Below are 27,662 nucleotides of genomic sequence, written 5' to 3'. Positions count from 1 at the left end.
TGACTCATTTGAAAAAACCCTGATGCTGGGAAAGCCTGAGGGCAGGAGGAGAAGGGGAGGACAGAGGATGAGGTGCTTGGATGGCATCACCAACTCCATGGACATGGGTTTGGGTAGACTCCAGGCATTGGTGATGGACAGGGAGGCCTGGCGTGCTGTGGTTCATGGGATCACAAAGAGTCGGACACGACTGAGCACCTGAACGGCAACAGTAACAGCAAAGTGAAAGAAAATAAAATAGGCTCACTTTGTTTTTTTTTTCAATTTTTAAAAGTTAAAAAAATTCTTTTGCTGCACCTTGTGTCTTACGGGGTTTAGCTTGCCGAGCAGGCACTGAACCCGGGGCTCCAGCAGTGAGCACCACACTGGTCCCTGGACACCGGGGACCCCGGGCTCAGCCACTTCGGAAAGCAGCAGTGGGGCCTCAGGGTGTTGAAAGTGGAGTGGCTGTATGACGTGGGAACTCCACTCAGTGGCCCATGTCGCCCCTCCCCGCGAACGAGCGCTTCTTTTAACACATGACTTCACTGCTGCACGAGCCGCAATCCCCTGGAAATGGAAACCGCACAAGCGCTCCTCATCACTTCTTTGGGGCTCAGGCCTCAAACCGTGGCTGCTGACCGCACGGCGGCTCTGTCCGCCTTCCTGCGGGACCGCCGTGCTGCCCCCTCGCAGCCGCACCGTTTCGCGCTCTGGTCTCCCCACGTCCTCCTTTTTGTTCTTGAAGCAGGAGCCGCTCTGACGGGTGTGAGGGCAAGGCACCTGCCGGTTTTAGCTCTGTCATCCTGGCGCTGGGTGCAGAGCGGGGTCATAGGCGGACCTGGAAGCGTGGTGCGCACAGGTCAGAGCTCTGGCGGGATCCCGGGGCTCAGGGCAGCCGGAGCCGCAGGGACAGTAGTGCAGGAAGGGGGTCCGATCCACTTTGAAGGCAGAGTCAGAGCAGGTGGGAAGGGGTGCCCTGCCCTGGGGCCCTGGCCAGCGGTGCCCCAGCCAGCGGTGGCCCCTCCCTGCCATCTCCCCTCCAGCACACGGCTGGCCCAGGCCGGCTTAGGAGCTGGTGCTGCTTGGCGGGGGGCCCAGCTCCCCCGGCCACTCCCGGGCACCTGTCTGGGTCCCCAACCCTGGGACTGACATGGGCTGGCAGACGCGGGCAGGGGCTCACGGGTCCAGGGCTTGGGGGGCCCTCCCTGCTGCTGGCACTGCCCGGCATCCCGCTGGAGCAGGATCTGACCCCGTGGGCCCAGGGCCTCAGGGCACAGGTGTGTCTGGGGCCAGGACAGCCCCCCGGGGGCCTGCACAGACTCTGCGTGCCTGGGCCACAGTCAGGGTTACAGGCAGAGGGGGCAGGACCCGAGGCCCTCAGCGTGCTGTGGCCTGTGGGCAGGCGGGAGGCGGTCCCGGAGCTCCAGGTGAGCGGGCAGGGAGGGCGGCACCTGTCCACCCTCAGGCTGTGGGGCGGGAAGCTCCGCACAGCCTCACCCAGGGTGTCTGTGAGGGGAGGGGAGGGAGCCCCAGGGATGGGCTTGGGCAAAGGGGCCCTCAGCGGTGTGTGCGGCGGGAGCTCCCTGCAGGCCCTGGGCGGTGCTTCCTTCTCTGGCTTTGACCCCGGGGATCTGAGCCTGAGGTGGGGCTGCGGCCCTCAGAGCAGCTGACCCGGGCCCTGGGCTTGGCCGGAAGCAGAGCCAAGCTGGGACCGGGGGTCCCACCCTGGCACCTTGTAACAGGCCTCTGTACCACCGTAACCGCCACCCTGTCACTGGTCTTGACTGTAATCAACAACCTCAGCCGTGCAGAGCTCTGACCCTCACCTCACCCAACCGGAACGTACACACAGCTGACCCTTGAGCTCGATTCTAAAGCCGGGCTCCCTCCTCTGGGGTGAGGGGTGCCCGCTCCCTCTGGGTTCTGACAGACCAGCAAATAGAAGCGGACATGAGCCGAGAAGCAGGCCCGGCACTGGGCACCTCTGCGGTGTTCACGTGTCCACTTTCAGGAGTTGTGTCTCCTTTCCTCCCCCCTTGGTGGGGACCCCGCCTGGCCTCGCCTACCCTGTCCTAGGGGTTTCTGCCCTCCGTCAGGGGAGAAAGACGCCCCCTCTCCCCTGCGCCCGGACAGGCGAGGTCTGGGGTCACGGGAGAGGCAGGAGTTGACCTTGCGGAGCCGGCCCCTACTCTGCTCCGGGCGGTGGCCGGCAGTGGGCGGCTCCTGCAGCCCCAGCGCCGGGCCGTCGGGGCAGTGCGAGCAGAGAGGGTCCCGTGAGGGCTGGCCCCTGCCTCCCTGCACAGCTCGCAGAGAGCCCGCTTCTGAGGGGAGCATGCGGCTGGCAGCAGGGTCTCGGGGAGCCCCCCAGATCGGGCCCTGGCTCCCGACCAGGTGAGGGAGGGAGAACATGGGAGACTGGCCTGCAGCTGTCTGTCTGTCTGTCCCCCTGTGCAGAAAGTGCCCGCCTCGCCCTGCCCCACCCTGCCTGGGCAGGGTGCAGGGCCTGGAGGACCCTGAGGGTGGGCTTAAAGCACAGGCCTCCTCTTTCTGCTCGCCTGCAGGAGGACAGACTGGCTTTTAACAGAAAGGCTTCTCCTGAGGGTCCTGGGCGGGACGGGAAGACGGCCTGGCCTGAAGACCCTGCGTCCCTCTCCTCGTGGGGGGCCCGTAGCCGGGAGGGGTGGGGGACCTGAGCGGGGGCTGCTGGGGGCCGGGAGGGACCACAGATGGGGGGGGCCACCCGCCCCGCCCAGGTCGCCTGGGGCCCCAAGGGCTCTGGGAGGGTGGCAGCCCTCGCTGTGGCACGGAGCTGGGGCGGGCGGGGGTCCTTCCCCAGTGCCCCCTGAAGCAGGGGTAGGAGCTGGCAGATGGACACCCCAGCTGCGAAGGCGCCACAGAGGGAGCCACTCTGCGGTGCGTCCGGCGGGCTGGTGAGAGCCCAGGTGCCCAGGCTGGGTGCGCTGCGGGAAGCCACAGTGAGACGCTGTGCCAGGCCCCAGGGTGCGGAGCCTTCACGGGCTGGGTGCTGCCAGCCTCCCAGAACTCCTCTCCCCACTTCCTCCCGGGGCTCCCGCGTCACAGAATGGGTTCTCACCTGGCACAGAGGCTTCCGGAAGAGGACTCCAGGGTCACGGCCACTGCCCCCCCCACCCCAAGCAGCAGCCTGGTCTGGCCCTGGGTCAGCCTTGAGGGCAGAGAGCTGGGGGACCCTGTCCTCACAGCCCTGCCCAGGCAGCGAGAGCCCCGTGCATCCTGGACACAGCCAGGGCAAGCATAGGGCCTCTGCGCATAGGGCCTGCCCTTGTCAGAGAAGGGGGCGCGGGTCTGTCTGCAGAGGCGGCCATTTCCCTGCAGCTGTCACACACCCTCGGCACGTGCTGTCTGGCGAGGCTGGCTCTGCTTCCACCTCCTCGGCCCCCCCTCCCGCCACATCCTGTGTTTGCTTGGGGCCTCAGGGGAGGCGATGCCTCTGTGGAGGGCAGCAGGGGGTCGTCCACGCCTGGTGCAGGTGGGGCTGCAGACGGGGGCCAGGCTGAGAACCGGCTCCGCCACCTCCCGGGGTGACCTTGGGCGCATCTCACTGTGAAGGGGGTCCCACCCCACTCAGACCCCTGTCTTGGCTGGAGCCCCCAGTCCCCACACGCCTCCCAGGGAACCCTGGATGGTGGGGCAGGCCTGAACGCGTCTGTTCAGAGGACGGTCTGGGGTCCTGGCATGGGCTGCTAGCTCTGGGACCGACAAAGGACAGGAGTGTGAGGCCGGTGGGCCGGGAGGAGTCCGTGGAGAGGCTGGCCTCGGCCTGACCCCGTAGGGCCTGTAAGAAGAAGGCGCGGCTGAGTGCCCTGGCCTGGGGAAGCTGGACACTGCTCTGGCAGCTGCTGAGAAGGACCGTCTGGGAAGCGGCCAATCCGCAGGGCCCCGGGCTCCCCACTCTCGGGGCACAGCAGCTCTGGGGGCCCCAGCGAGTATGCCCAGGCAGAGCCGTGGGGGCAGGCTGCCGGAGGCTGGTGAACAGCATGGCTCGAGGCCTCGGCAGGAGACATGTGTGCATAAAGGCGTGCACGCTCCTGGGTGTAATTTTTAATTTTCACTTTATACGGTTTGAAAGTTTTTCAAGTTGGATTACTTTTGCAGTTTAAAAAAACTAAGCAGGAAGCTGAAACTAGCACAGGTGTGTCACAGGGTCCCAGGTGCTAGGCGTCTGCCGCTATACGAGCTTTATTTGACCATAACTTTTAAGGCATGTTTATATACTGTTCAGAAATACCTTCAGGGGAAGGAGGAAAAGAAAAGCCTCCAATTGCTGTGGCTTAACACAGAAGGTCTTCTTCCTCACCTCGTAAGAAGTAGGGAGGAGCTGGCACCTAGCTTGGTTCAGTGGCTCAGGGGTGGGTGTCAGGGCCAGGTCTTTGCCTCATGGTTGCAGGATGGCTGCAGCAGGTCCAGCCATCAAGTCCACATTCAAGGTATTATGCTGGCTGCACATGCCCTTTTTCTTGGGAAAGCAGGTGTCATCAGCTCAGCATGAGTCTCAGGCCACTCCTGGCCATGAGACAGTCTGTCAAGAGATCCAGCTCCATCAACTTGGCTTGGAACAAGTGCTCCTCATCCCTGGGTGTGGACCCATTGCTGATCTGAGCAAAACGGCTGAGGCGAGTGGCTGCTGTAGTGAGTGCTGGCTGGGGAGGACTGCCTTCCTGACACTTGCCTGCTCTGCACACAGCCTGAGAGGTGGGCCACAGATGTCCACGCCTTCCCACGCCCTGACGAGAGGCTCCACTCGCACAGCCTGCTCCCTGCCCCCCAGAACCCTGCTCTGACTCCTCCAAACCTTCTCCCTGCCCAAAGTGAGGACCCTCCTCCAGGAAGCCACCGGGCCTGCTGGTCTCTGCCTGCACAGGGCACTTCCGCCCATGTCCCCCAGCCTCAGCCCAGGATCCAGTGTGTCCAGGTACCTGTCCCTCTGCCCCTGTGTCCCCTACCTCCTCTCGGGCCCACCCGGGACCCCCACCTTCCCTGCCCCCTGGTCCTTCCACCTTCCTTGCCGCGGGCTGAGAACTGGGGGTTTCCAGGCCTCCTTTGCCTTCTCCCCACCCTTTCAGGTTGCTGCGCCCACAGCTTCTCTCTGCTCCCCACCCCTGGCTGCCCCTTCTCAGGTTTGCCCCCACCCCAGAGTGCTGGTCTGAATTCTGGGCCCCCTTCAGGGTCACCCCACACCTGCTGCTAAATGACTCCTCAGTGAGTCTCTCCAAAATGCTCTGCATTCTTCCAAAGCACCGATCACCTTCCAACTATATAACTGTCTTACTAAGATTACTGTTTAATAATTCTTTCAAGATTTATGCTTTTGGCTGTGGTGGGTGTTTGCTGTTTTGCCAGGGCTTTCTCCAGTTGCAGCAAGCAGGGGCATTCATTGTGGTGTGCGGGCTTCTCATTGCTTCCCTTTTTGTGGAGCAGGGGCTTCGTGAGCTAACTGGCCCCCTGGCCTGACCGCACCCCTCTGACCACAGCCCCCTGGGCTGGCCCAGGCTTCTGAGCGGCTTGTCCTGGGCCTGTGCTCCTTCCCTCTGACTGGCAACGTCCTGCTGCTCAGCGTCGGGCCCTCGCGGCTCTCAGCTCGGTAGGAATCTCCCGATCTGCTCTGTGTCCGCCCGGGCTTCTCCTCTCTGTAAGCGTGGCTGGCTGTACTCTGGGGGGAGCAGCTCTCCTGCCGTGGCAGCTGGCGAACGTGCCCCCAGCAGCCTTCATTCTGCTTTCACACGGAGACTCGGTCTCTGGGTGGCCTCTCCCGACTGCCGTGGCCCCTGCCAGCCCCGCCCAGGACACAGGTCTCTTGTCCAGGGGTTGGGACGGCCGGCTGGCCCCTACACTTCCTAAGGGGGGGTGGTAGCCTTTAGAACCTGGAAGGGAATCATGTCTCCTGACTAGTTTTCAAAGTTGACTAAACTTAAAGTTTCGAGGTTCAATGTGGACCTTTTCTCTTCCACATAAATCTTAGAGTTTAAGGAGGTTCTTAAAAAAAAAATCAGATAGCATTTTTATTAGGATTGCGCTGGGTTTGGCACAGCTTTCCCATCCCTTCTACTGTTTTTTGTATAACTTTGAAAGTTTCTATTAAAAGATGGGTGCTGGCCAGGATTGGCGGCCCTCTGAGGGGCCGTGGCAGGCGAGCTCTGACCCTGTCCGCATGTCTGCCTGGACCTCTGTGTGCTCCTCTATCATGCCCTCTTTGCTTGAAGCTTGTTTTTTCCTACTTGTGAGTTGGATGTTTGATTATTTATCTGTTCTATGGGTTTCCCGGGAGGCTCGATGGTAAAGAATCCGCCTGCAATGCAGAGACCTGGGTTTGAGCCCTGGGTTGGGAAGATCCCCTGGAGAAGGAAATGGCAACTCACTCCAGTATTCTGGCCTGGAGAATCCTATCCACAGAGGAGCCTGGTGGCCACAGTCCATGGGGTCAGAAAGAGGTGGACACGACTGAGCGACCAGTACTAAGGACTAGAGCCTAGGGCTGCAGTCCGCGGGGCCACAGTCGGACACGGCCGAGCGGCCGAGCGGCGCGTGAGCAGCTGCCTCTATTTTCCCCGACTTCACTTGCAGGTTCTCGCTCCCCTTTTACACCGAAGTGAAAACCTGCACGGTCTCTGCCTGTGCCCTGATCTCACCTCCAGCTTTAAGAAAACAGTAAGCTATGGTTCATTTCATGCAAAGATGGGCTCGAGAAAGGACAGAAATGGTCTGGACCTAACAGAAGCAGAAGATATTAAGAAGAGGTGGCAAGAATACACAGAAGAACTGAACAAAAAAGATCTTCATGATCCAGATAATCATGATGGTGTGATCACTCACCTAGAGCCAGACATCCTGGAATGTGAAGTCAAGTGGAACTTAGACAGCATCACTACAAACACAGCTAGTGGAGGTGATGGAATTCCAGTTGAGCTATTTCAAATCCTGGAAGATGATGCTGTCACAGTGTTGCACTCAATATGCCAGCAAATTTGGAAAACTCAGCAGTGGCCACAGGACTGGAAAAGGTCAGTTTTCATTCCAATCCCAAAGAAAGGCAATGCCAAAGAATGCTCAAACTACCGCACAATTGCACTCATCTCACATGCTAGTAAATGCTCAAAATTCTCCAAGCCAGGCTTCAGCAGTATGTGAATTGTGAACTCCCTGATGTTCAAGCTGGTTTTAGAAAAGGCAGAGGAACCAGAGAGCAAACTGCCAACATCCGCTGGATCATGGAAAAAGCAAGAGAGTTCTAGAAAAACATCTATTTCTGCTTTGACTATGCCAAAGCCTTTGACTGTGTGGATCACAATAAACTGTGGAACATTCTGAAAGAGATGGGAATACCAGACCACCTGACCTGCCTCTTGAGAAATCTGTATGCAGGTCAGGAAGCAACAGTTAGAACTGGACATGGAACAACAGACTGGTTCCAAATAGGAAAAGGAGTACGTCAAGGCTGTATATTGTCACTCTGCTTATTTAACTTCTATGCAGAGTACATCATGAGAAATGCTGGGCTGGAAGAAACACAAGCTGGAATCAAGATTGCCGGGAGAAATATCAATAACCTCAGATATGCAGATGACACCATCCTTACAGCAGAAAGTGAAGAGGAACTAAAAAGCCTCTTCATGAAAGTGAAAGAGGAGAGTGAAAAAGTTGGCTTAAAGCTCAACATTCAGAAAACGAAGATCATGGCATCCGGTCCCATCACTCCATAGGAAATAGATGGGGAAACAGTGGAAACAGTGTCAGACTTTATTTTTTTGGGCTCCAAAATCACTGCAGATGGTGATTGCAGCCATGAAATTAAAAGACGCTTGCTCCTTGGAAGAAAAGTTACGACCAACCTAGATAGCATATACAAAAGCAGAGACATTACTTTGCCAACAAAGGTCCATCTAGTCAAGGCTATGGTTTTGTATGGATGTGAGAGTTGGACTGTGAAGAAGGCTGAGCACCGAAGAAGTGATGCTTTTGAACTGTGGTGTTGGGAGAAGACTCACGAGGGTCCCTTGGACTGCAAGGAGATCCAACCAGTCCATTCTAAAGGACTGGGTGTTCTTTGGAGGACTGATGCTAAAGTTGAAACTCCAATACTTTGGCCACCTCATGTGAAGAGTTGACTTATGGGAAAAGACTCTGATGCTGGGAGGGATTGCGGGCAGGAGAAGGGGACCACAGAGGATGAGATGGCTGGATGGCATCACCGACTTGATGGACAATGAGTCTGGGTGAACTCCGGGAGCTGGTGATGGACAGGGAGGCCGGGCGTGCTGTGATTCATGGGGTTGCAAACAGTCGGACACAACTGAGCGACTGAACTGAAGCCGTGGTTCAGGCCACTCATGGTTGTTTGGGCACAAGTTCTATGTCTTGTCGGGAACTGTGTCCTAGTGTTTGCACGACCTGCAACCAGCCAGGGACTCGCTGTTAAACAAAGTTTTCTGGTTTTGGTGCTGCTGCAGATTCTTCATTTGGATTCATTTTTAGCTTGGATGGGCTCCTCCACATTTCCCAGCAAGGGCACTCAGACCCTGAACCTGTGTGTGTCTAAAACACCTCTCTTTTGTCCTCAGACCGTGCCTGGTTGAGGGCGGAGTTCCAGGCTCACAGCACAGTATGCAGGCTTTCTGGGCTCAGGCTACACCTGAGCCTGCTCGGCCATCCAGGCCACACGGCCCATTCTGGCCCAGATTTGAGTGAGGACTTGGATGTGACCTCAGCCTCAACCCACTGAGCAGGGGTCACCTCTGAGCTCCCAACCCCCACGTGGATGCCCGGCTCTGTGAGAAGCTCCGGGCAGCATGCCTGCAGGACTCCCTGTGACCAGGAGGACTGGCTGCCCCCGTGAAATGTGGCTACGGAGCAGCCGAGGACATGCAGTTTTAATTCCATTTTAAGAAACTTAACCTTGAACCGACGCAGACACACAAGGCAGGAGGGGCCCACACTGGCCACTCAGCTTGAGCCTCAGAAGCAGGAGGCGCCCCGGAGACTGCATGGTTTGGTTCTCAGGCTACAGAAGGGCAAGTCTGAGGCCCCACAAGGTGACAAGGTCCTTGTCACACCCAGCGTGACTGTGGGTGTGAGTTTTATACAGAAAAGCATACTGATAGGGTAAGAAGGGGCAATGTAAGCGTGGCAACGAGGGCAGCTCTCTGGACACAGTCCCGTGGAGACTCGGTGGGCTCGGACCCGGCAGAGGGCCCATGCTGTGCGTGTGGAGGCTGCTCCTCTGGCCTGAGGGCTGTGGGGACCGATGGGGGCCCCTGCCCTCCAAGGGCACTGGGGGCTGAGGTGCCCTCTGCCTGCAATTTATTGCTAATACATACAGTTTACAAATGGGCATCTACCGGCCCAAGAGACTGCAGAGTTGTGGGCAGAAAGGCCCAAGGGCCCTGGACACCCTCCCAGACTCACTGTTTCACCCTCCAGGGGACTCTGAGCCCCCTCTGAGGGGAGGCCATGGAGACGGGCCAGGGGCAGGGCCCAGGGCCACGGAGCACGGAGGGGGGCCACAGCCGGCCGGCGGGGACGGCCCTGCACACGCAGCTTCACTCAGCGCCTTTTTATTGCCTGTGGGTTTGTGGCTGCTGATACAGTGGCTCTGCAGGAGCGGGCCTCAGAACCTGACGAAGGTGGCGTCGATCTGCCGCACGCTGGGCAGGGCCAGCATGATCTTCCGCCGGTACTGCGGGTCCCGCTGCAGGGGGTTCCGCTCCAGGTACACCGTCTCCAGGTTCCTGGCGCCCTTGAGCTCATCCAGGTCGCTCCAGCAGTCCAGGAGGTTGTCGTTCATCTGGGGGGGACAGGCGCACGTCAAGAGAAGCCTCAGGACCCCAAGGCCCCCACCCCGCCCCATGCAGAAGAGGGGCCGGCCGTCCACCCGGGCGCGTGCTGGCCGGGCCGCATCCCGTGGGATGAACCTGGCGGACGCCGCTAAGTCCATGTCCGGGTCCGCAGAGGGACAAAGGAGCCAACACACAGCGCCCGCCCCCACCCCGGGCAGGCAGGCAGGCTTTCTCAGACTCGCCTGCTTAAGGAAGCCCGTGTTCACGGACCTCCCTGTGGGCCTTGTGTGCCAGCCGCCCTGGGACACCCAGATTTCCAGAACTTGGGAGGCTGTGGAGGCCCCGAGGCCTGCTCCCAGGGGGGCCTGACGCCTCTACCGCAAAGGGACAAGGGCCTGTCTGGGAGGAGCTGTGACCAGCGCCCTCCAGGCCCCGCCCGTCCATCAGGCCCCACCCACGCGTCCATCAGCGCCGTCCATCAGCGCCCTCCAGGCACCAAAGCCAGGTGCAGTCATGGCAGGAGGCGGCCATGGCCAGCCAACAGGAGCTGCCACAGCGGAGCTGCGTGGGCACAGGGTGCACGCCTTCAACACGTGCCCCTTGGAAAGCACGCTAGCCCTGGCTGTCTCCACCCTTCTGCTCCGGCTCCCACTGTGGTCTGGGGGGGCCCTGGACCCACAGCCTTATGTGCCACACACCTTCCAGGCTGGACAGAAAGAAGGCTCTGTTCTCCAAACGGTCTTTAGTGTCTGTTTTTTTTAAGCAGCACTTTCTGCCGGGAGCCAGCGTGAGGAACCCCGCCCGTGGCAAAGGTCATGGAAGGAGGCTCGGCATACGCAAAGGTGGGATCGAGCCTCAGGGGTCCCCCTGGAAATTCTCAAGCATCTACCCCCCAAACCAGAGTCTGCCTGCCTTACTATATTATGCCTTTCACCAACTCCTCTGACATTAACAGGGGGCTGTCCCGCCACCACCTTTTTCTGGAAAAAGTTAATTTAGAGCTTTTAGATAATAAGTCTCCTGGGCATAATAAGAGTATTTCAATCCAAAAACCCCTCTGATGGATTTCTAGCCTGCCTACAGGACTCTTACAGCTGCGCATGTGACTGTTTGCGGCCTCCGGATTGTGAGAGGCACAGGAAGCTTAAAACATCCTAGGAATGTAGGGGCTTCCGAGGAGTCAAAATCATTAGAATAGGACTGATTAAGGGTTTCATTTGTTGAGCCAATACTTGCTGCCAAATTTTCATATCTTTTATTTGTTGATATAGTTGGTATATAGAAAAAAAAACAAGTAGCAACATAGATCTTTCTTTGTTATAACCCACTGCACCTTTGTTCTATAGGGATGTAACTTTATTTAGTGCTTTAAGGGTGATGCAGATTAAAGAAAAACACTTCAGGGGAAATAAGATTAACATTCATTAAGGAAGAGAGCCATAAAGTGTTAACAGGCCTCTTGGCCAGAAGACAATGTAAATCACCTGAGACCTTTGGTAAACCGAAAGATAGGCAGAAAGGGTCAGGACTGCTGCCCCTGCTTGACTCTGTATCTCCCATTATGTAAAACTTAGGCGATGGCACCCACTCCAGTGCTCTTGCCTGGAGAATCCCAGGGACGGGGGAGCCTGGTGGGCTGCCATCTATGGGGTCTCACAGAGTCGGACACGACTTAAGTGACTTAGCAGGGTATATAAACACCTTTTAAAAATAAAGTTATGGGGTTTTTGCACAAGCTTGGCCTCCCCTGAGTTGACTCTCTCTTTCTCCCTCCCTCTCTTTTTCAGGCTGATCCCTTGGAACGCAGAGGCTCTCCATGTCTACTTATTTGCCCGGGCTTCTAAGACCCATGAGAGAGGGAGCCCAAGGCGGGGCACCCTCCGCCATTCAAGCGGGCGCCTGTGGCCTAACGTAGCTGGTGCAAACTCCTTGTCTTGGAACTTCATTGGTTTTCCACATAAACCAAGTTATTCAGCCTCTTTTCTCCACTAATTTTCCTACTACACTATTCTTTCCTAATCTCTCTTTATATTTCTAAATAAATTTTTCCTTGCCGACTCCGTCCCTGCTTCGAATTACCCTGGATCCACCAGGGCTGGACACCGGCAACTCTCTACCTTTTTTTGGGCAAAACAGAGTCTATTTATAAGCATTTTTTGTATTTTCTTCCTTAAAAAGCATGGCTTCTGTGTTTCTGCTACAAAATACGGCAGTAACTGGGGAGCGCTGCAAGGTGTGTTCTTAAGCGCAGGGTCTGACACGTGAGTGTCAATAACGTTCACAGAAGTGAAAAGACACCTTCACTGAACAAACCGAGCCCTGTCCCCCGTTCGGAGGGGAGAGACGTCTTGGCAGCAGGATCTACTTTGACCCCTTTCCCATGTCGCTGGTGGTGGTGTCCATGACTCACCCGTGCCTCCTCGCCCCTCCAGTCATTCGAGCCAGACGTACACCCCACAGGCTTCCCACATCAGAGCTCTGCCGACACCGCTGTCCCAGCAGTTACTATGTTCATAAGCCCCATGTCTTATCAGTTCAGGTGTTCCATAGCACGGCCAGCCTCCAGGTGGTTTTCTCTAGGATTTAGTAAAGTGGACCTAGGGATTTTGCTCAGCACCAACAGTGCGTTGTAAAGGATGGCTTAGACAAGGTAACTCCCAGACGCATCTTTGTACTTTTTGAAAATGAAACTCAAAACCATTCGCCTGTATCATTTCCACAAAACCTCTAGAGTATCTGGAAGGGAAGGGTCACATGGTGGGTGGGGATGGGGGGCTGTCTGTATGTCTCTCTTCTGAGCTCTTCCCAGCTGAGGCGTGAAGGAGCAAGGTGTGGGGAGTGAGCTCCCGGTGCTCTCATCTTCTTAAAGAACCTCCTGGAAACACCATTTTAGTTCCTTCCGATCTAGACTGTCTCCTGCCTCCTTCTCAGTTTTTCCTGTCAAATGAAGTGACCTTTAAAGCAAGCTGGCTGCTGGTCGTGCAGAAGGGCCCACATTCTGGATGCAGCAGGCTGTTCCCTGTGGCCGCGAGCTTGTTCTCCAGCCACTCCACTCTCAACCATGGCGTTACGTGGACACAGCGGGAGGTCCCCCTAATGTCCTGACCAGCACCCCTTGCAGACGGAGCGCATGGGGACAGCAGCCTGTGGCCGTCTCTCTCCTGGGCACGTTTGATCACGTGGGCACACTGGTGACCCTGACGACTCTGCCAACTCATGGCAGGTGATCTTGGGCTCGCATGTGAGCGTTCTGCCTGAACCCATGCGGGGGTCCTGCTGCAGACGCAGCCGGGAGGGCGCTCCAGGCACACAGTCTCCGGAGTCTATTCCAGTAGTTTCTGCTGGTTGACATTTACATTCAAAATTCACATTCACTTCCCCTCAAATTCAGCAACACTTGAAACAAAACCAAGGTTTGGGAGAATCCTCAAGCTATTTTTCTTACGTAACAAAATCACTTGTAAGCTGTTGGCATCAGACTAGGAGTCTGTTACTTCACAGAAAGCTGGAGGTCCTAAAAAAAAGGCTGGAGGTCTGAGAGCGCGCAAGCCCCCCAGACACAGCCAGCCTGCTCACAACCCCGTCATAGAGGCATCCTGCCTCCTCACAGCTTCCGTCACTCAGGCCAGCACAGGCTCCCGGGAGGGTTGCTGGGGCACGAGGGCCGGCACCCAGCCGGGCTGGGGCGAGCCCGGTCAGGACCCTGGCTCTGGGCTCCTGCTCTGGCTGTGCAGCTCCCTGCCTCTTCAGACCGAGCCCCTCTGCTCCGATCCTCTGCCGACCCCCGGCCACACCCTCCTGCAGGGCTGGGCTGCACGCCAAACCACAGCTCCCGCGGCTCGCTTAGCACCCCAGCCTTCAGTGGCCGGTCCTGGCGTCACGCCCTGATGGCACCCAAGACCAGCGCCATCACTAAGGGGCAGCGGTGTCCTCACAGCAGGCCGCTGTGCGTCAGGGAAGCCTGGGTCATTTCTGAGACGGGGAGCAGAGAACACACAGGATGTCAGAGGGTTGGCAGAACGGCCGGCCAAGCAAGGGGCAGGCCGTGGACACAGCACAGATCTCTGACGACGCACACTTTGCACACGGCACTCCCTGCAGGAGTAGCGCTGGGGACACGCGTGTGGAACCTTGACACTGCGGATCTCAGCTGGGGGTCGACCCGCAACCCCTGCCTCCCGTGCCTCGTTTCTCATCTGTGGGCTCCAGGAACCACACCCATCGCCATGAGACCAACACAGGCGCGTTCCAGGTGACCAACCGCAGAGGCCCACCCATACCTCCTCCCGTGGTTCTAGCCATTTGAGCTGGAAGCATGGCCCCAGGGCTGCGTCTGGAAGCCCTCCAGCCACACGGCAATCCTGGGATGAACCCACATGGATCAGGGCTTCTCATGTTCTCACGCGCCTGGCCATTGACCGCTCTGCCTCTGGGCTGGGGCAGGGCCTGCCAGTCATGACTTTGCCCAGCTCCCTGGTGACGCTGGTGCTAAAAGGCCACACGCAGCGTGGGGACTGTGTCTGCAGCCCCCCCGAGCCCTCGGTCCGGCCCCCAGAGCCACAGTGGACCCACTCCAGGAACTGGGACCCACTCAGCTGAGCGCCAGCAAGCGCACAAGCGTTGCACTTACCCAGAATTCCTGCAGCTCTGTTAGGTGACTGACATTCTCAATCTTTTTGATTCTATTTGACGCAATGTCCAACATTGTAAGTTTGTTCTAGAACAAGGAGATAAAGTTTCCTGCATTACTTTGGTTCTGCTGTGACTGTGTGGCTACACACACCACGCTCGGTGCTGGGCTTACAGTGCGAGGCGAGCTGCCCTCTGCCCTCACAGGAAAGGGGGTGTTGGCGGGTAGGGGCGGGGGGCATGCCCGTGCCCCCTCCTGCAGCCCCCTGCCTAATTTACACCGAATCCTCTCCGCTGCCTCACTGAGCTCGTCACTGGGTCTGAAACTAGTGCCATCAGACTCCATGACCCAGACTCCCACATCCTGGTCCAAAGGACCCCAATGGGCAGGTAACACCTGCCAAAGCAGAAGAGGCCTGGGCGCTGGGAGGCTGCCCGGGCCCCTGGGGTGGGTGGGCCCTGCAGGGCAACAGGTGTAGCACCATTTATCTAGTGCCTGTCCCAAGGAGACATCCAAACCCAAATGATTCTGAAACAGTCCCTCTTCACTTAAGGCAGCGAGGGTGGGGAAGGGCCAGACCCCACACCATCCCTTCTGGAAGGGGCCCTGCTTCCAGCACAGAGAGGAGTGCCCGAGCAGCCCATCTGGGTTCTGACATGGGCAGGGGCTGCTTCTGCTGATTGCTGCTCAGATGGCTGCTGACTGCAGCAGGCACCTGCCCGCGGGGTGCGGGGGCTTTGGGCAGAAAAGGACTCGGGAGAACCGCGCAGAAGGAGGCTTGGGGACGGCGGGGGGTGCCCGGACAGGCCCGCTGTGCCCGCTTCAGAGGCTGGGTGGCGTGGGGAGCACAGGTGCAGGAGCTGGCCGGGCTACAGTGCTTACGGCATGTGTAGGCTGTGTCCCTGTGGCAGCCCCATGCGGAGACCAGCGCAGGGGCGCCCAGCGGCCAGAACGGCCCCGAACCTCCGCACAAGGACCCCGTCACGTGCCTGACGCTACCTTGAGATTTTCTGGGGAGCTGGACAGTGTTTTGAAACCTCATTCAAAAGCAAACCAGTACTAATTACTTAAAATAAGGTAAGGAGGGGGATGGGGGTAAGGTGGGGTGGGGAGAGCAAGCTCCGCAGACACTGCGGTGTACGCAACCACAGTCTCCCCCGGCACACCTGCGGGAAGGCCTGACGCCTGGAGAAGCCCTGAGCAGGGCGGCCCCAGGGCGCTGGGGGAGCAGTCGTTCTCCGTTTGGGCGAAAAATCACTGACTGCCTGGCCTCGTACCACAAGAGTAAACTCCAGGGAAGTTAAGAGATGCAGCTCAGAGGAAAATACAGGAGAACATTTGCTCTCTAGTTGAATAAAGCCTGTTTCCTTTGATTAGGAGGACCTTACAAAAATATAATTACTTTAAAGCCACAACTCTTTTGTTCTGTTTAGCTGCAGAGGCCCACACGGGGTCCAGTACTGGGCTGGGCCGGGCGACTGCAGCACACCTCCCGGGACAACTCCCAGGATCCCGCCCTGTACTGCCGGCCTGGCGTGCTGCTGCTCCCGGGGGCCACGCCCTCTCCTGCACAGACCCTCCAGCTGTCCATGGGGACTGGTGTGGGGAGGGGGCCCTGCCCAGCCCCAACTCTCAGAGCCTGGCCTCAACCTCCCTTTCTGCACCACCCAGGCGTGCACCCAGGCTACACACCAGCTCTGCAAACAGTTCGACTGAAAGGCAGGGGAAGGTGACCACACCCACTGGACGTAAATTCCACCAGCTTTTCCAAAATTCTGTAAATGGTGGTGAAACAAAATCCATAAAGTGGGTTTCCCCTGAAACCTCACTGATGTTGATGAGGCCCAGGGCCAAAGAAGCCCTCGCCAGGACTGAAGCGCAGCTCCCCAGGCGGCCGGCCGGGCCACACCTGCTGGCAGTTAAAACAGGAGAAACGCCCAGGGAAGCTGAGAGAGCTCAAGCACTCTATTTGTCTCGATTACTGCGCTGAGGAAGAGCAGGCTGGCCTGCGGAAGCTGAGGAGGGCAGGGGCCTCCTGCAGGCTCAGGGCCAGGGCTGCCCCCTGGCCAGTGCTCCTAAGGCTGTCCTGTGCTGGGTGGGCAGGGCCGGTGGGGAGGGAGGAGGGAGAGGGAGTGGGGGAAGGCGGGGAGGTGGGGGGAGCGAGGACGATGCAGGATCTGGGCCCTCAGCTGGGGGTGGGGCCAGAAGTCGGTGGCCAGGGGCAGGAAGAGAGGGCAGCAGCTGATAACTGAGTCATCCACGGTACAGGGACACACAGGAGCAGCTGGGGTTTCCGTTTTAAAGATTTTAATTATTGTTGGCCATGCCACGCTGCATGCAGGGTCTTTCTTAGTTCCCTCACCAGGGACAGAACCTGCGTCCCCTGCATTGGGAGCTCGAAGGCTTAACCACTGGACCAACAGGGAAGTCCCTAGGGTTTCCTTTTTAGAAATCTTCCCCAGGCCCGCAGGCCGTGCGCTGAATCGCCCCGCGACACCCAGCCCGGCTCCGCCCAGCGCAGCTGTGAGCAGGCCGCAGCCCCTGTGCCCCCGCCCCACAGCCGGCGGGCTCTTACATTGTTGTCCAGGCCCTCGATGGCCTCGATGCCGTTGTGGCTGAGATACAGCTCCCGCAGGTTCACCAGGCTCTGCAGGCCCTCGATCTTGGTCAGCCGGTTGCTCTGCAGGGAGAGTCAGAACGCGTGAGACTGGGGGCTTCTGGGAGCAGGGCGCCGCCCACAGCAGCTGCAGGGGCCTGGCCCAGAGGGGGGCAGACCAGGGCCCTGCGTCTGCTGTCCCGGGCCAAACTCGTGCACACAGCCAAAGGCTTTGATGCACGAAACTCACTTTTCAAAATCTACTTGAGAAAGGTCTACCTCAAATAATTTAATTAACTCAAAAATGTCAAATTGGAATATTTAAAATCACTTAGTTCTCATTTCTTTTGGCATCTGTCGTAACTCGAGTTAGAGCACAGCGCTTGCTTCTCACACAGATCTGCACGATACCTGCTTTCCGAGAGGCATGGGTGGTCTTGGGGTTCCTGTCCCCACGGCCTGCCACCAATGCCCCCGGGCCCACCACTGCGCGTCTGCTCCTGATGAAAGGAGCCGGGCCGCGGCCACGCGGGCACTGCCCACCCCACGTGGGTGCTGCCCAACCATGCCCAGGTGGCACACTCCCGGGCACAGATGGGACAGGCCGGGGGGGGGGGGTCACTCCACCAGGAGCCCAGCACGGCGTGAGCTGTGGAGAGACGAGCTGCCCTGGCTAAACAACGCCTGGACGTTCATTAGAAGACACGTGGCGTGCTACGGAAGGAAACCTCAGGCCCGCGTGGGTCACGTGCGCTGCAGATCTCTGCAGTGTGATGTTTCCACTCCTCACTGACAGTGAAGCCAAGCGCTGCCCAGCATGGAGACAGTGGAGAAGCAAAGCCCTGCCCTGGGGGCCCGCGGGGCGGGAGGCTGGGCAGTCTGTACCTGCATGCTGAGGACGGTCAGGTTGGTGAGTGCATCCAGATTCTGAAGCTTAGTGATCTTGTTTTTCCCCAAAAACAAACTCTCCAGGTTGGTTAACGTGTCGATATTTTCAATCACCTGTGAAAATCAGGACAAGGCAGCAGTCACGGGAGGAGAAAGGGCCCGCTCCCTGGGCGAGCAGACGGAGCTGCCTGGGTGTCAGGCAGGTACTGCCCACTCTGGCATCCCCCAGACAACCTCACTCCAGAGCACAACCTGAGAATAGACGCTGGTGGTGTCCTGCGGGTGACAGCTGCGGGAGCCCCGGGCCTGGGATGCCTGCAGGCTCCTGGGGGTGCTCTGCTCCTCCCTGCTCTGCCCTGTGCTCCCCAGGGCCCTATGGGCAGCTGCGCTAGTGAGCGCCCCTGGCAGGCCTCAGGTCCCCGCCTCCCGGGTACACCACTCTCCCACAAAAAGGCTAACTGAGCTTTTCCGGCAGGGGCCGTAGCAGGGCCTCCAAGGGCAGAGAGAGCCTCTTGTTCAGTCCTCACAGCAGGATGGGCCGGGGCTGGTCCGGGAGAAAGAGGACTCAGAGGCAGGGCAGCCCCGCCTGCCGTCACCTGCGTCAGCTGTGACGCAGCCCTTCTCTCCCACAGGGATGCTGCAGAACACGCTGATGCCTGGACCACTCCGAGTTTCACACGTGCTGCTTTGCTACTTTCGACCACACCACCACCACCAATGGTCACAAGAAGCCCTTTGCCGCAAATACTCTCCTTGGCTTGCGTCCTGTCTAGCTCACAAGGGCCAACCTGAGCTGACCAGTGTGCTAGAAGCTTCCAAAAGTTGGAGGGGTATTTCTGGCAGGCAGGTGGAGGAAGGGCTCAGAAACCCTGCCCTCAGCCACTCAGCAGGGGCGGATGGGCCAACTACGCACCAGACTGTGCCCACCCCCCTATTGCCGGAGTGGGGGCCCCTCCTGCGCCAAGAGGTGCGTCTCAAGCCACACCCAGCGGCATGTTCAAAAGCAAAGCGCTGGGGCTGCTGTCGGGCATTGTGACTCGAATGAGGAGCAAGAGAATGCTGTGTGTGGAAGCAAGGGCCACGCTTTCACTAACACCGACCCCCAGTGAGCACTCGGTCTCTCGAGACACAGCTACACACCCTGCGCACCTCCAGGCCGCGCCCCGTGCCCACACCCACCCGTATCCGGTTGGACCCCAGCTCCAGCATCTGCAGTTGGTGCAAGCTGCTTATGTTCTCAATTTTGTTGATCTTGTTGTTGACCAAGAAGAGCTTCTTCAGTCGTGTCAACTTATCAATTCCTTCAATGTTTCTCAGTAGATTAAAAGAAATATCTAAAACCCTGGGAACAGGCAAAGCATTTATTAACGAGCACAGGTCACGCCGAGCTCAGGACGTAGCTGACTTAGAGGCAGCAGCCCGCCCGGGGAACGTGGCGGGGCAGGCAGCCCATAGGGCCCTCAAAGCCTGCTGCCCTGGCTCCCAGCACGAGGCTGAGGACAGAAACCGTCTTCTCCCCAAGGAGCTCAGCCTGACATCTCCAGTCAAAGGCTTCACGTGCACGCTGGGACTGTGGGCAAGCTGGTGCCCCCGCGGAGCCAGGCACAGGCCCAACCGTGGGCGGGGGCTCCCTAGGCCCGAGTTCGGGCTGCAGGGCTGGTTTCGGGGCGGCTGCCAGGCCCCCTGCAGCCTCACAACTCACTCCAGCTCTGTGAGCGCATCCAGGTTCTCAATCCTCCGGATCTGGTTGTCGTAAAGGTCCAGCTCTCGGAGGCTCTGCAGCCCCTCTAGGTTCTCAATGCACTTGATCAAATTCTGCCGGAGGCAGAGCGTCTGGGGGACAGAAAAAGGGCAGCTGACACAGGCGATGGGGAGGTCCGCAGGAAGTGCCCACTGTCCCAGACTCGCCTCCACACATGGGGCCTGGGTGGGGATGTGGTTTTCCTCCTGTTTTCTAGTAAGGTGCTGACCTGGAGAGGACGGGCAGATACCCGTGGGGATGGAGGGAGGCCCTGATGAGCGTTCTGGGGATGGAGGGAGGCCCTGATGAGCGTTCTTACTGTGTGTGGGAGGCTCTGGGCAAGGGGAGGGGTGCTGTTTTCCAGCAGAGGGAACTCAGGGCGGCTCAGTTTTGAAAACCAGACTGAACTGTAGTGAGCTAAGCACATACAGTCTGGGCTGCACGTGGCTGCAGGCAGGCTCCGATGGAGGCACCACCGATCTGAGCCGCTGCGTGAACCTGGGGAGAGCCAGCCAGCCGAGCGTCCGGCCTATCACCATGCAGGGCTCAGGATCAAAGGCGCCCGAGGGACGCTCCCATTGCAGCGTGGCACCTTCCCGAGCACGGTCACCGAGCAGAACTGATCTGTTCCGGTTTATCCACATCCGGTGGGGGGATGCACTCTGCAGGGTCACACGGGCCCCACCCATGCAAGGACGAGCTCCTCTCACCTTCACTTTCTTCAGCACCTCAAATCCTTCAATTTTTCCAATGCGATAATGATTCAAATCAACATCCTGAAACAGACAAAACCTGGCTCAGCTGCAGACAAGCAGCTGGAGATGCGCTTCCCGGGCCTGGAGCGGCGAGGAGGCCGGGAGGCGGCGGGGCTCGGGCGGCAGTGCCGCCCGGAGTCATGGGGACAGCTGGCACGGGCACAGCTGTGCTGTGACAGGCAGCGGCCTGATGTGAGACTGGCCTCTGAACTAGCGGTGCGAGAAGCCTGCTCTCGCCTGCACGCGCCCCTCATCACCCCTAGGGGCTGCCCCGCCCTTGCCTGCAGCTCCTCGTCGCACCAGGACGGTGCAGTCATCTGACGCATGTGCGGCGGTTGAGGCGCTGCCTCTGCCACACAATTCTCGGTGTGTACAGCCCAACCCCGAGACCAAGTACTGCCGTTAAAAACAGTAAGAACACAAGGACTCTGACCAGCCAAGGGAGGCCCCGACTACCGTTCCTTCTAGGGAAATCGCCTACTAATCTAGCACCTTCATAAAAGACGCCCTGATGGCAGGGCTCTCTGCCACCAGGCCCCTGGGATGGCCAAGCAGGCAGCGTTACCTCTGCGTCTCTGTCCAGGCTAATGGTTTCCATATCCACAGGCAGCTCTTGTCCTTCTGGAAAAGGAAGAAGAAAAAGCCCATTCAGAGCTCTGGTCTCCAGGAGCGGGTGCCCGGCCGCTGGGGGCTAGCTAGGGCAGGCTCCCTGAAGCGTGCGGCCAGCTCAACAGAGGAGGAACCTGCAGGCGACACCCAAGGGCAGTGACCAAGCGGTGGGGCCGACACCTGACAAGTGGCACCTCTCAAGGCTCTGGGCCCTGAATTCAGCTACTGGCAAAGGTCTCCAAGACTCCACCTACGTCCTACAGCTTCCCAAGAAAGGAAATGTGGTCTGAAGCTGTTGGCAGAAGGGCGGGGGGCGAGCAAGCTTCAGGTGACCGCAGCCAGCAGCACGGAAGCCGCCCACCGCCACCTTCCGGCACGGCCTGCAGCGGCACCTGGGGGCAGCCTGCCCCCAGGCTTTCCCTTCTGGTCTGTGGCAATGAATCAGGCCACTTGAATGTGGGTCACGCCAGGCACATCAGATGTTCTAGGACGTGCCTTTCATTGCTTTGGAAAATGGCCCTGCATCTACAGACACGTCTCTCTGCATAGAGCAAAACAAAATGAGGCTCAGTTCAACCGACAGGATCAAAGAGCCTTGCCAAATAAGTGAAACAGAGCGCCTGCTGAGAAGCCGGGGAGGCTGGGAGCCAGCCCGCCCTGGAGAGCGAGTCTCCAGGGCCCAGGCAGGGCCGAGGAGGGCAGGTCCGGACCAGCACATCTGACTAGGAGGGCGAGCCGCTCTCCCAGCCTGCCAGGGGCATCAGGGCCTGCAGGAGGCCACGCACAGGACCGGAGAGCATTTCTGTGGAGTCTGCCTCTGCTCTCACAGCTGCTACTGAAGAAACTGGGCCGCCTGTGCACAGAGCGCCTGGTCCTTGGTGGGTGCACCTGCTGTCTGGCCTGTGCCCCGGGGACGATGGCTACCATCACCGATCAGCGGCCTCCTGCCTCTGTGTCTTCCTTTCAGCAACACTGCCCACATCCTGGCCTCATACCCCCAGCGCCTCCCCAGCACAGGCAGCTCACAGGCTGGACTGGAGGCCCCGGAGAGGCGCGCCCAACTCGGGAGCAGCCTGAGAGACTTCCTGGCCCTACACTGGCTAAATTCATTGTACCACCTTTTCCATCACTGTCAACAATGGCTACTTAAAAAATAAAACAAAACACATCATTTACTCTAGATCAGCCACAGCTTTATGGAATGTCAACAAATCCAAGAATTAAATAAAAGGAGTTGGGCAAAACCAAGAGACTGCCCCAAATGATCCGTCTTCAAAAGGCAGCACAGCCAACACCAGGAACTCAAAGCTGGAAAGGAACACACACCACCACAAAGGCAGGGTGGCCAGGCCAGCTGGGGTCCAAACCCAGATATGTGGCCACACGGCTAAGGGCTCTGCCTGTAATCCACTCAGCACACGCCCGCTTAACCTGTGTGACAGAAGCTACCAGCCATCTTCCTGAACCTCTCACATACGTTTCAAGTGTTAAAACAGTAACTTACAGAAAACAAGTGAAAGGAACAGCTGACAGGTATGAATTTGTTTACTGGAACCTAAAGACCTAGACAAGCACAGGAAGGAGAAGGCCCCGGGCCTCTAAGGACTTACACAGGCGCGCCTTCCTGGAGGACTGCTAGCCAGGTTCCTGGAGGCAGGAGCCCGGGCGGAAGCCCCGCTCCCGAGCCGGGGAGCGCCCACGCCAGCACGGTCGGCACGCCAGGCGGCAGGATGTGACGGCAGGTGGCACTCCCCCCGGCCTTCCTGTGACTCAGCCGCAGGGCGGGCTGTCACCCATCCCTCCCATGTGCCTCTCCACCCACATGGCTTCGAGAATGTTGCCTCTGAAGTTCCTAAATAATGTGATTGGTACTTTTGTGGTGGTCGCCTTTTGCCTTGCAATTAGGTTGCCATAGTTACCAAGCATCTGTGCTGGCACAGAGCACGATGTTACTTTAAAAGATTAGTTTTGCTTTCATTACCGTAAGGGGAATGCACGAGTACTGATGCCTTAAAAACCCACACAATGGAGATAAACCCAGAAAATACAGAATACACAAGACCCTCTCAAACCTGCTGCTTAGAGATCCCCCGCCCCAATCACTGGATGTGTTTTCTCTCTCAAGTAGATAAAACTACATGCTATTATCAATATTTAAAAAACAGAGGTAGGGTTCTAACATGCACGTCGTTTGTAAGAACCACCGAATGTATTTTGGGCATCCTTCTGAGTGTATGGTTTCTCTCACTTCTTTCAATGTAAACTGATTTCTACGCAAACAAAGAAAAAGGGTTTAGATCATGGTTCAGGGGGTGAAAAACCACCATTACAGGCGGAGAACACTTTTTCACCTCTAACTTCATTTTGCTGTTTTTAATCACTAAGGAGACAATTTAGAAGCTGATCCTCAGGCTTACAAGTATGGTGGAGCAGGACTCGGGAACGGCTTCTCTAAGATACAGTGAGTCTATGTGACCGAGGTAGGAAAGAAAGGCACACAACGTTCACTGTACTTCAGCCTCACTTTCTGAACATGTGGGAATCAACGATTTCCTGGTTCTGTTCCAGAGGACACATCTGTGCTAGCATCACTAGTGGCTATACTTGCCTTCCGTGAAATTAGGAAACCATCCGTCCAGCCTGCGAGTGCCCTAAGTGTGGAGCTGACTCAGCGAGCACCTCAGAGGGGGCCCTGCTCCGAGCCCTCGCCCACCAGGCCCTGTGGGCCTCCAGAGTGGGCTGGGCACGTGCCGGGTGGCATCCGTCCCCCATCCCCCAGGCTGGGCCCAGGCGACAGAGCCCGCAGCCTGCCGCTGAGCGGGTCTCGGGCTCTCCCCTCGGCCCGGTACCTTCTGGGTCCTCCTGCCCCCGCTCCTCTCCGTCCTTCAGGCTGTGCGCGCTGAGGTCCGCCACCATCCCGCTGTTCTGTGCCTTCCCTTCGTCGTCACCTGACTCTTCTGATTCAACCCGCCTGTCAACTGAACCCACACACACCAATAAGAATGCATATTCACGTTAGGGGACTCTGTGAGGAACATATAACAGACTGACATCCAGCTCGAAGTCAAAAAGACTTCATTCAAGAACTTTTGTTGAATTCAGGTCAACCAACATTTGAGTATTTTCCAGGTGTGTCCTGGGCACCACGTGAGGCGCCCAGAGGAGGGGGACTGGGCTTTGGCAAGAGGGTAGACCAGGGAGGCCCCGGGCTACAAAGGTGAGGGGCACACTATTCCTGCTCTCAAGGAACTTGTGAAACGCCAGGTATCTGGAAGGCCTGGGTGGCTCGTGGCTGAACGTGCTGACGGTAACACGCAGAGAAGCACCTCCTGTCCGCGCCCTCTTGCCTGGATATCCACACAGAGGGGACCGTGTGACCCTCCCGCCACATACCTTCATCCAGGCTCCACTATCCATTTGGCCAAGAAAACCAGCCCAGTTCACAGGCCCACGTTCTGAAAGAAATCAAGACTAACTCAAATCAGACTGTGGGCAGTGGGGCGCTCTAGAAAAGGAGAAGACAGCCAGCAGTGCTCTACGCCCCACACGAGTCACGGTCCTAGACACCAGGGCACTGTTAGCCCAGCGCAGTCCTGTCCTGAGTGCCGAGTCGCCTCAGTCGTCAGACCGCAGCCCGCCAGGCTCCTCTGTCCATGGGACTCTCCAGGCAAGAATACTGGAGTCAGGGGCCATGCCCTCCTCCAGGGGATCTTCCCAACCCAGGCATCAAACCCGCGTCTCTCACGTCTCCTACACTGGCAGGCAGGGTTCTTTACCTCTAGCATCGCCTAGGGAGCCCACCTGAATATAGCTGACTGGTAAAAATCTTTTGGCAAGACTGTCAGATAATTTTCCTTTTTCTTAATTTTTCTGCAACCTCTGTGGAAGCCTGTCTGGAAGAGCTAGAGCACTCGCAGGCTGCGTGGCGTCATCAAGGATTCTCTCTTCTCTGACCACAGCTCACCTACAGAGGGGTGTGCGTTCTGTGGGGAGGGACGCTGCTTCAACTCCGAGTCTTCCACTGGGATTAGTAAAGCAGCACCAAGGAAAGGCTGTTGGCCAAGTCCTGATAATTCACCTCTAACACCACCACACCCATTCCTTCTTCCTGGAACTTCCTGGCAACTGTCTTGGATCAGCCACTCGCTGCCTGTGGTCTGTGCTCCTGCCTGCCCTCCTAACTGGCCTCTCAGTGGCTTGTCAGTCTGTTCTCCAGAGACTCTGATCTGATCCCAGAATCCAAATCTGATCTTTGACTCCCCAAATGTCTAGAAGGCCCGTGACTCTTCCTGAGTTTGCACCTTACCCCGACAGACACAGCTTTGGCCTGTTGCTTCCTTTTCGAAGCCTCAGTCTCCTCATGAGCAGAAGGAGCCAGTACAGTGCCCACATATCAGAGTCGCTGTCAGGCACAAAAGCATGGCATGCCGTGCGTGAAGACATGTAATAACTTAGCCGTCGCTAGGCACAGCCTCTCTGCGGTCCAGGCTAAGGGACAGCAAGTCTACCGGGCCATGGTCTGGTGCAGCTGAGCCCAGGGTAGGAGGGGCTTAGCTCATGCAGGGCAGCCGAAGGGAAATGTGGGGTAGCAGATCAGCAGACCAGGTGACGGTGGGGCACTGGGGGCAGCGGCCTGGCTCAAGGTATTGGCAGGGGGAACAGGAGAGGCAGCAAATACTGGGAGATACTAGGGAAGCGGGGGCAGCAGAGCTTGCTGATCTGTCGAATGGGCGGCAGCCAGAGAGAAGGAATTGCCTAGGCTTCCTCCCATTTGCCATTTACCAAGACAGGGAGACAGCTGAAGAGGAAGTGGGAGAGGTGGGAGGGCGGGGAGAAGGCGGATAAGAAGAGGTGCTTCCCTGCTTAGAAAGACCCAAAGGTCTCCAGATCCAAGACCTTCCCGAGCGCCTCCCCTCCACCCAGGCCCTCCACCACGTGCCCTGCCTGCCTCACCCGCCACACTCCCCTCCAGGACCACTGTCGCCCTTGGCCACTCTGACAGGTCAAACTCCATCACACCCCTATGCCTGTGTGTGCTTTCCTTCACCAGAGGCGGCCTTTGCTCTTTCCTGCACCGGCCCCCCCACCCTGGTCTCCAGCCCGGCTGACTGGTATACCCTTCGAGGTGCAGCCGGGAGCTGGTTCTGGCTGCCGCAGCCATCACTCCCAAACGTGCTGCCGCCTCTTCCACCGCTTCCCTAGCACGTGACGCTGGAGACCCCGGCTTCTCTTCGGGAGCGCTCAGGAAACAAGCAGAGCCAGAAGTACAGAGAGCGCTCAAAGACACGGCCGGCTCTCCACTGGGGCTGGGTGTGCATGTGATCATATACACGCACAACACGCATGCAGACGGGTTTCAACAAAGCCAGAGAGTTGACATTAGTCTTTATAGCTTCGGAAACAGGAACCTGTCGATTCTATCATTCAACTCTCGCCTGGGCTCAGCCGTTCCCCTCACCCGGTTCGCTTTCCAGAGGACCCTTCTCCACCCCCGCCGCGTCCACCAATGAGCTGCCCCGGGCGGGTCCCAGCGAGCCCGCGCCTCGTCTCCCGGTCAGCTGCCTGGGGACCTGTCTCGCGGGTCAAGCTGAGGGATTCGGTGCGAGGCTCCCAGCAGCTGGGGCGGGCGCAGGGGGCTGCGGGACCGCCGCGCCCTCAGTCCTCACCCACAAGCCCGGCGCTCCCGCCGCTCGCCCCGGCCGCCCGCGCCCTCCCGGCCACTGCCGCCTCAGTACCGGGGTCCGCGTCCGGCTGTCCGGGGCCACCCCCGCCCTGCCGGCTGGCAGATGTCACGGGGCGCGCGGGGCTGGGCCCGGGCCGCCCCGTTTCTCCCGGGCATGACTGGCACGGGCCGCCGCCCCCGCCCCCGCCCCCGCCCGCCGGGCCCTTCGGTCGCCGCCCCGCGGGGCCGCTCACCCTCCATCATCTCCTGCGACTGTTGCTGGCCCGCGCCGCGCTCCGCCGCCATGTTGGCTGCTCTTTCCCTTTCCGGAATCTGTCGCCTCAGGCCCCTCAGCCAATCAGGGCTCCCAGCTCAGAAGTTTCCGAGCCAATGGGGCCCTGCGCTCCTGCGCGGCTCGAAAGCCTCATGGGAGTTGTAGTTCACCCGCGAGGCCGCGCGGGCCTCCGCCTCCGCGCCGCCAGTCTCCCCGCCCGCCAGGCAGGTAAATGGGCGAACTGGAGGCTCAGGAGGCGGGAAGCGGGATGAGGGCAGGGATGATCGGGGCCGCAAGCACGGAGCCGAGCCCGCAGGCGAGCGGAGAGGAGCCTGGGGTCGCTCTGCGCTCGTGGACTGGTGGCGGGACACGGCGGGGCGGCTCCCCAGTCCCTCCGAGCCTCGGCGGCGGCGTCTGCAGAACTGGGCAGACATTGTCGCGGTGTGGACTGAGCCCGTACAAAGGGGCCGCTTCCAGTGAACGCTCAGCGCGGGGCGCCCGCTCTCTTTTCCGGAGCCTGTCCGCTAACGGGTCCGGGAGAGCTGGTCGGACCTGGATGCCTATCTAGCTACTGCGGGAGCCGCAGCCCGAAACGGGCCCCGGCCCCGCGGGCATCATGGGCCGTGAGGGAGCCGCCCTCTGCTCCGCGTCTTCAGGTCGAGGCCTCCGAGAGGCGAGGTCCGCGGTCCTCACTCTTCTCGATCCTGAGACCGGAG

At 58.7% G+C, this 27,662-nt stretch overlaps 1 protein-coding gene across 2 annotated transcripts; it reads right to left on the bottom strand.

The window, feature by feature from the left end:
• Positions 1–604: 604 nt before the first annotated feature.
• Positions 605–27,586, bottom strand: PPP1R7 (protein phosphatase 1 regulatory subunit 7). Of its 2 annotated transcripts, XM_040232025.1 has the most exons (12): positions 26,927–27,007; positions 24,404–24,465; positions 23,860–23,988; positions 20,967–21,022; positions 20,357–20,422; positions 19,608–19,738; positions 19,085–19,247; positions 17,903–18,019; positions 16,997–17,101; positions 14,422–14,508; positions 9,601–9,799; positions 605–616 (listed from the first exon to the last, which is right to left on the bottom strand). In XM_040232025.1, exons 3-11 carry the CDS (start codon positions 23,924–23,926, stop codon positions 9,623–9,625), a joined length of 969 nt encoding a protein of 322 aa, XP_040087959.1. In that variant the 5' UTR covers positions 23,927–23,988; positions 24,404–24,465; positions 26,927–27,007; the 3' UTR covers positions 605–616; positions 9,601–9,622. The 2 variants fall into 2 exon arrangements, with proteins under 2 accessions (XP_040087959.1, XP_040087958.1); XM_040232024.1 differs by lacking the exon at positions 24,404–24,465 and having other exon boundaries at positions 26,927–27,586.
• Positions 27,587–27,662: the final 76 nt, after the last annotated feature.

The sequence above is a fragment of the Oryx dammah genome, unplaced genomic scaffold (assembly GCF_014754425.2).
Source record: "Oryx dammah isolate SB20612 unplaced genomic scaffold, SCBI_Odam_1.1 HiC_scaffold_28, whole genome shotgun sequence".
In the NCBI taxonomy this organism is placed as follows: domain Eukaryota; kingdom Metazoa; phylum Chordata; class Mammalia; order Artiodactyla; family Bovidae; genus Oryx; species Oryx dammah.
Note: the sequence above shows the minus strand (reverse complement) of the source record. Positions and strands in the feature narration are given on the sequence as shown.

What these genes read in the sequence shown, in the direction of transcription:
- PPP1R7 (XM_040232024.1), bottom strand. Translation starts at nt 26,978, where the DNA reads ATGGCGGCGGAGCGCGGCGCGGGCCAGCAACAGTCGCAGGAGATGATG. An exon ending in TGGGGTCCAACCGGATACGG is followed by an intron (nt 18,020 to 19,084) that starts GTGGGTGTGGGC and finishes TGATTTTCACAG; the next exon opens with GTGATTGAAAATATCGACAC. An exon ending in CAGAGCTGCAGGAATTCTGG is followed by an intron (nt 9,800 to 14,421) that starts GTAAGTGCAACG and finishes TGTCCCCCCCAG; the next exon opens with ATGAACGACAACCTCCTGGA.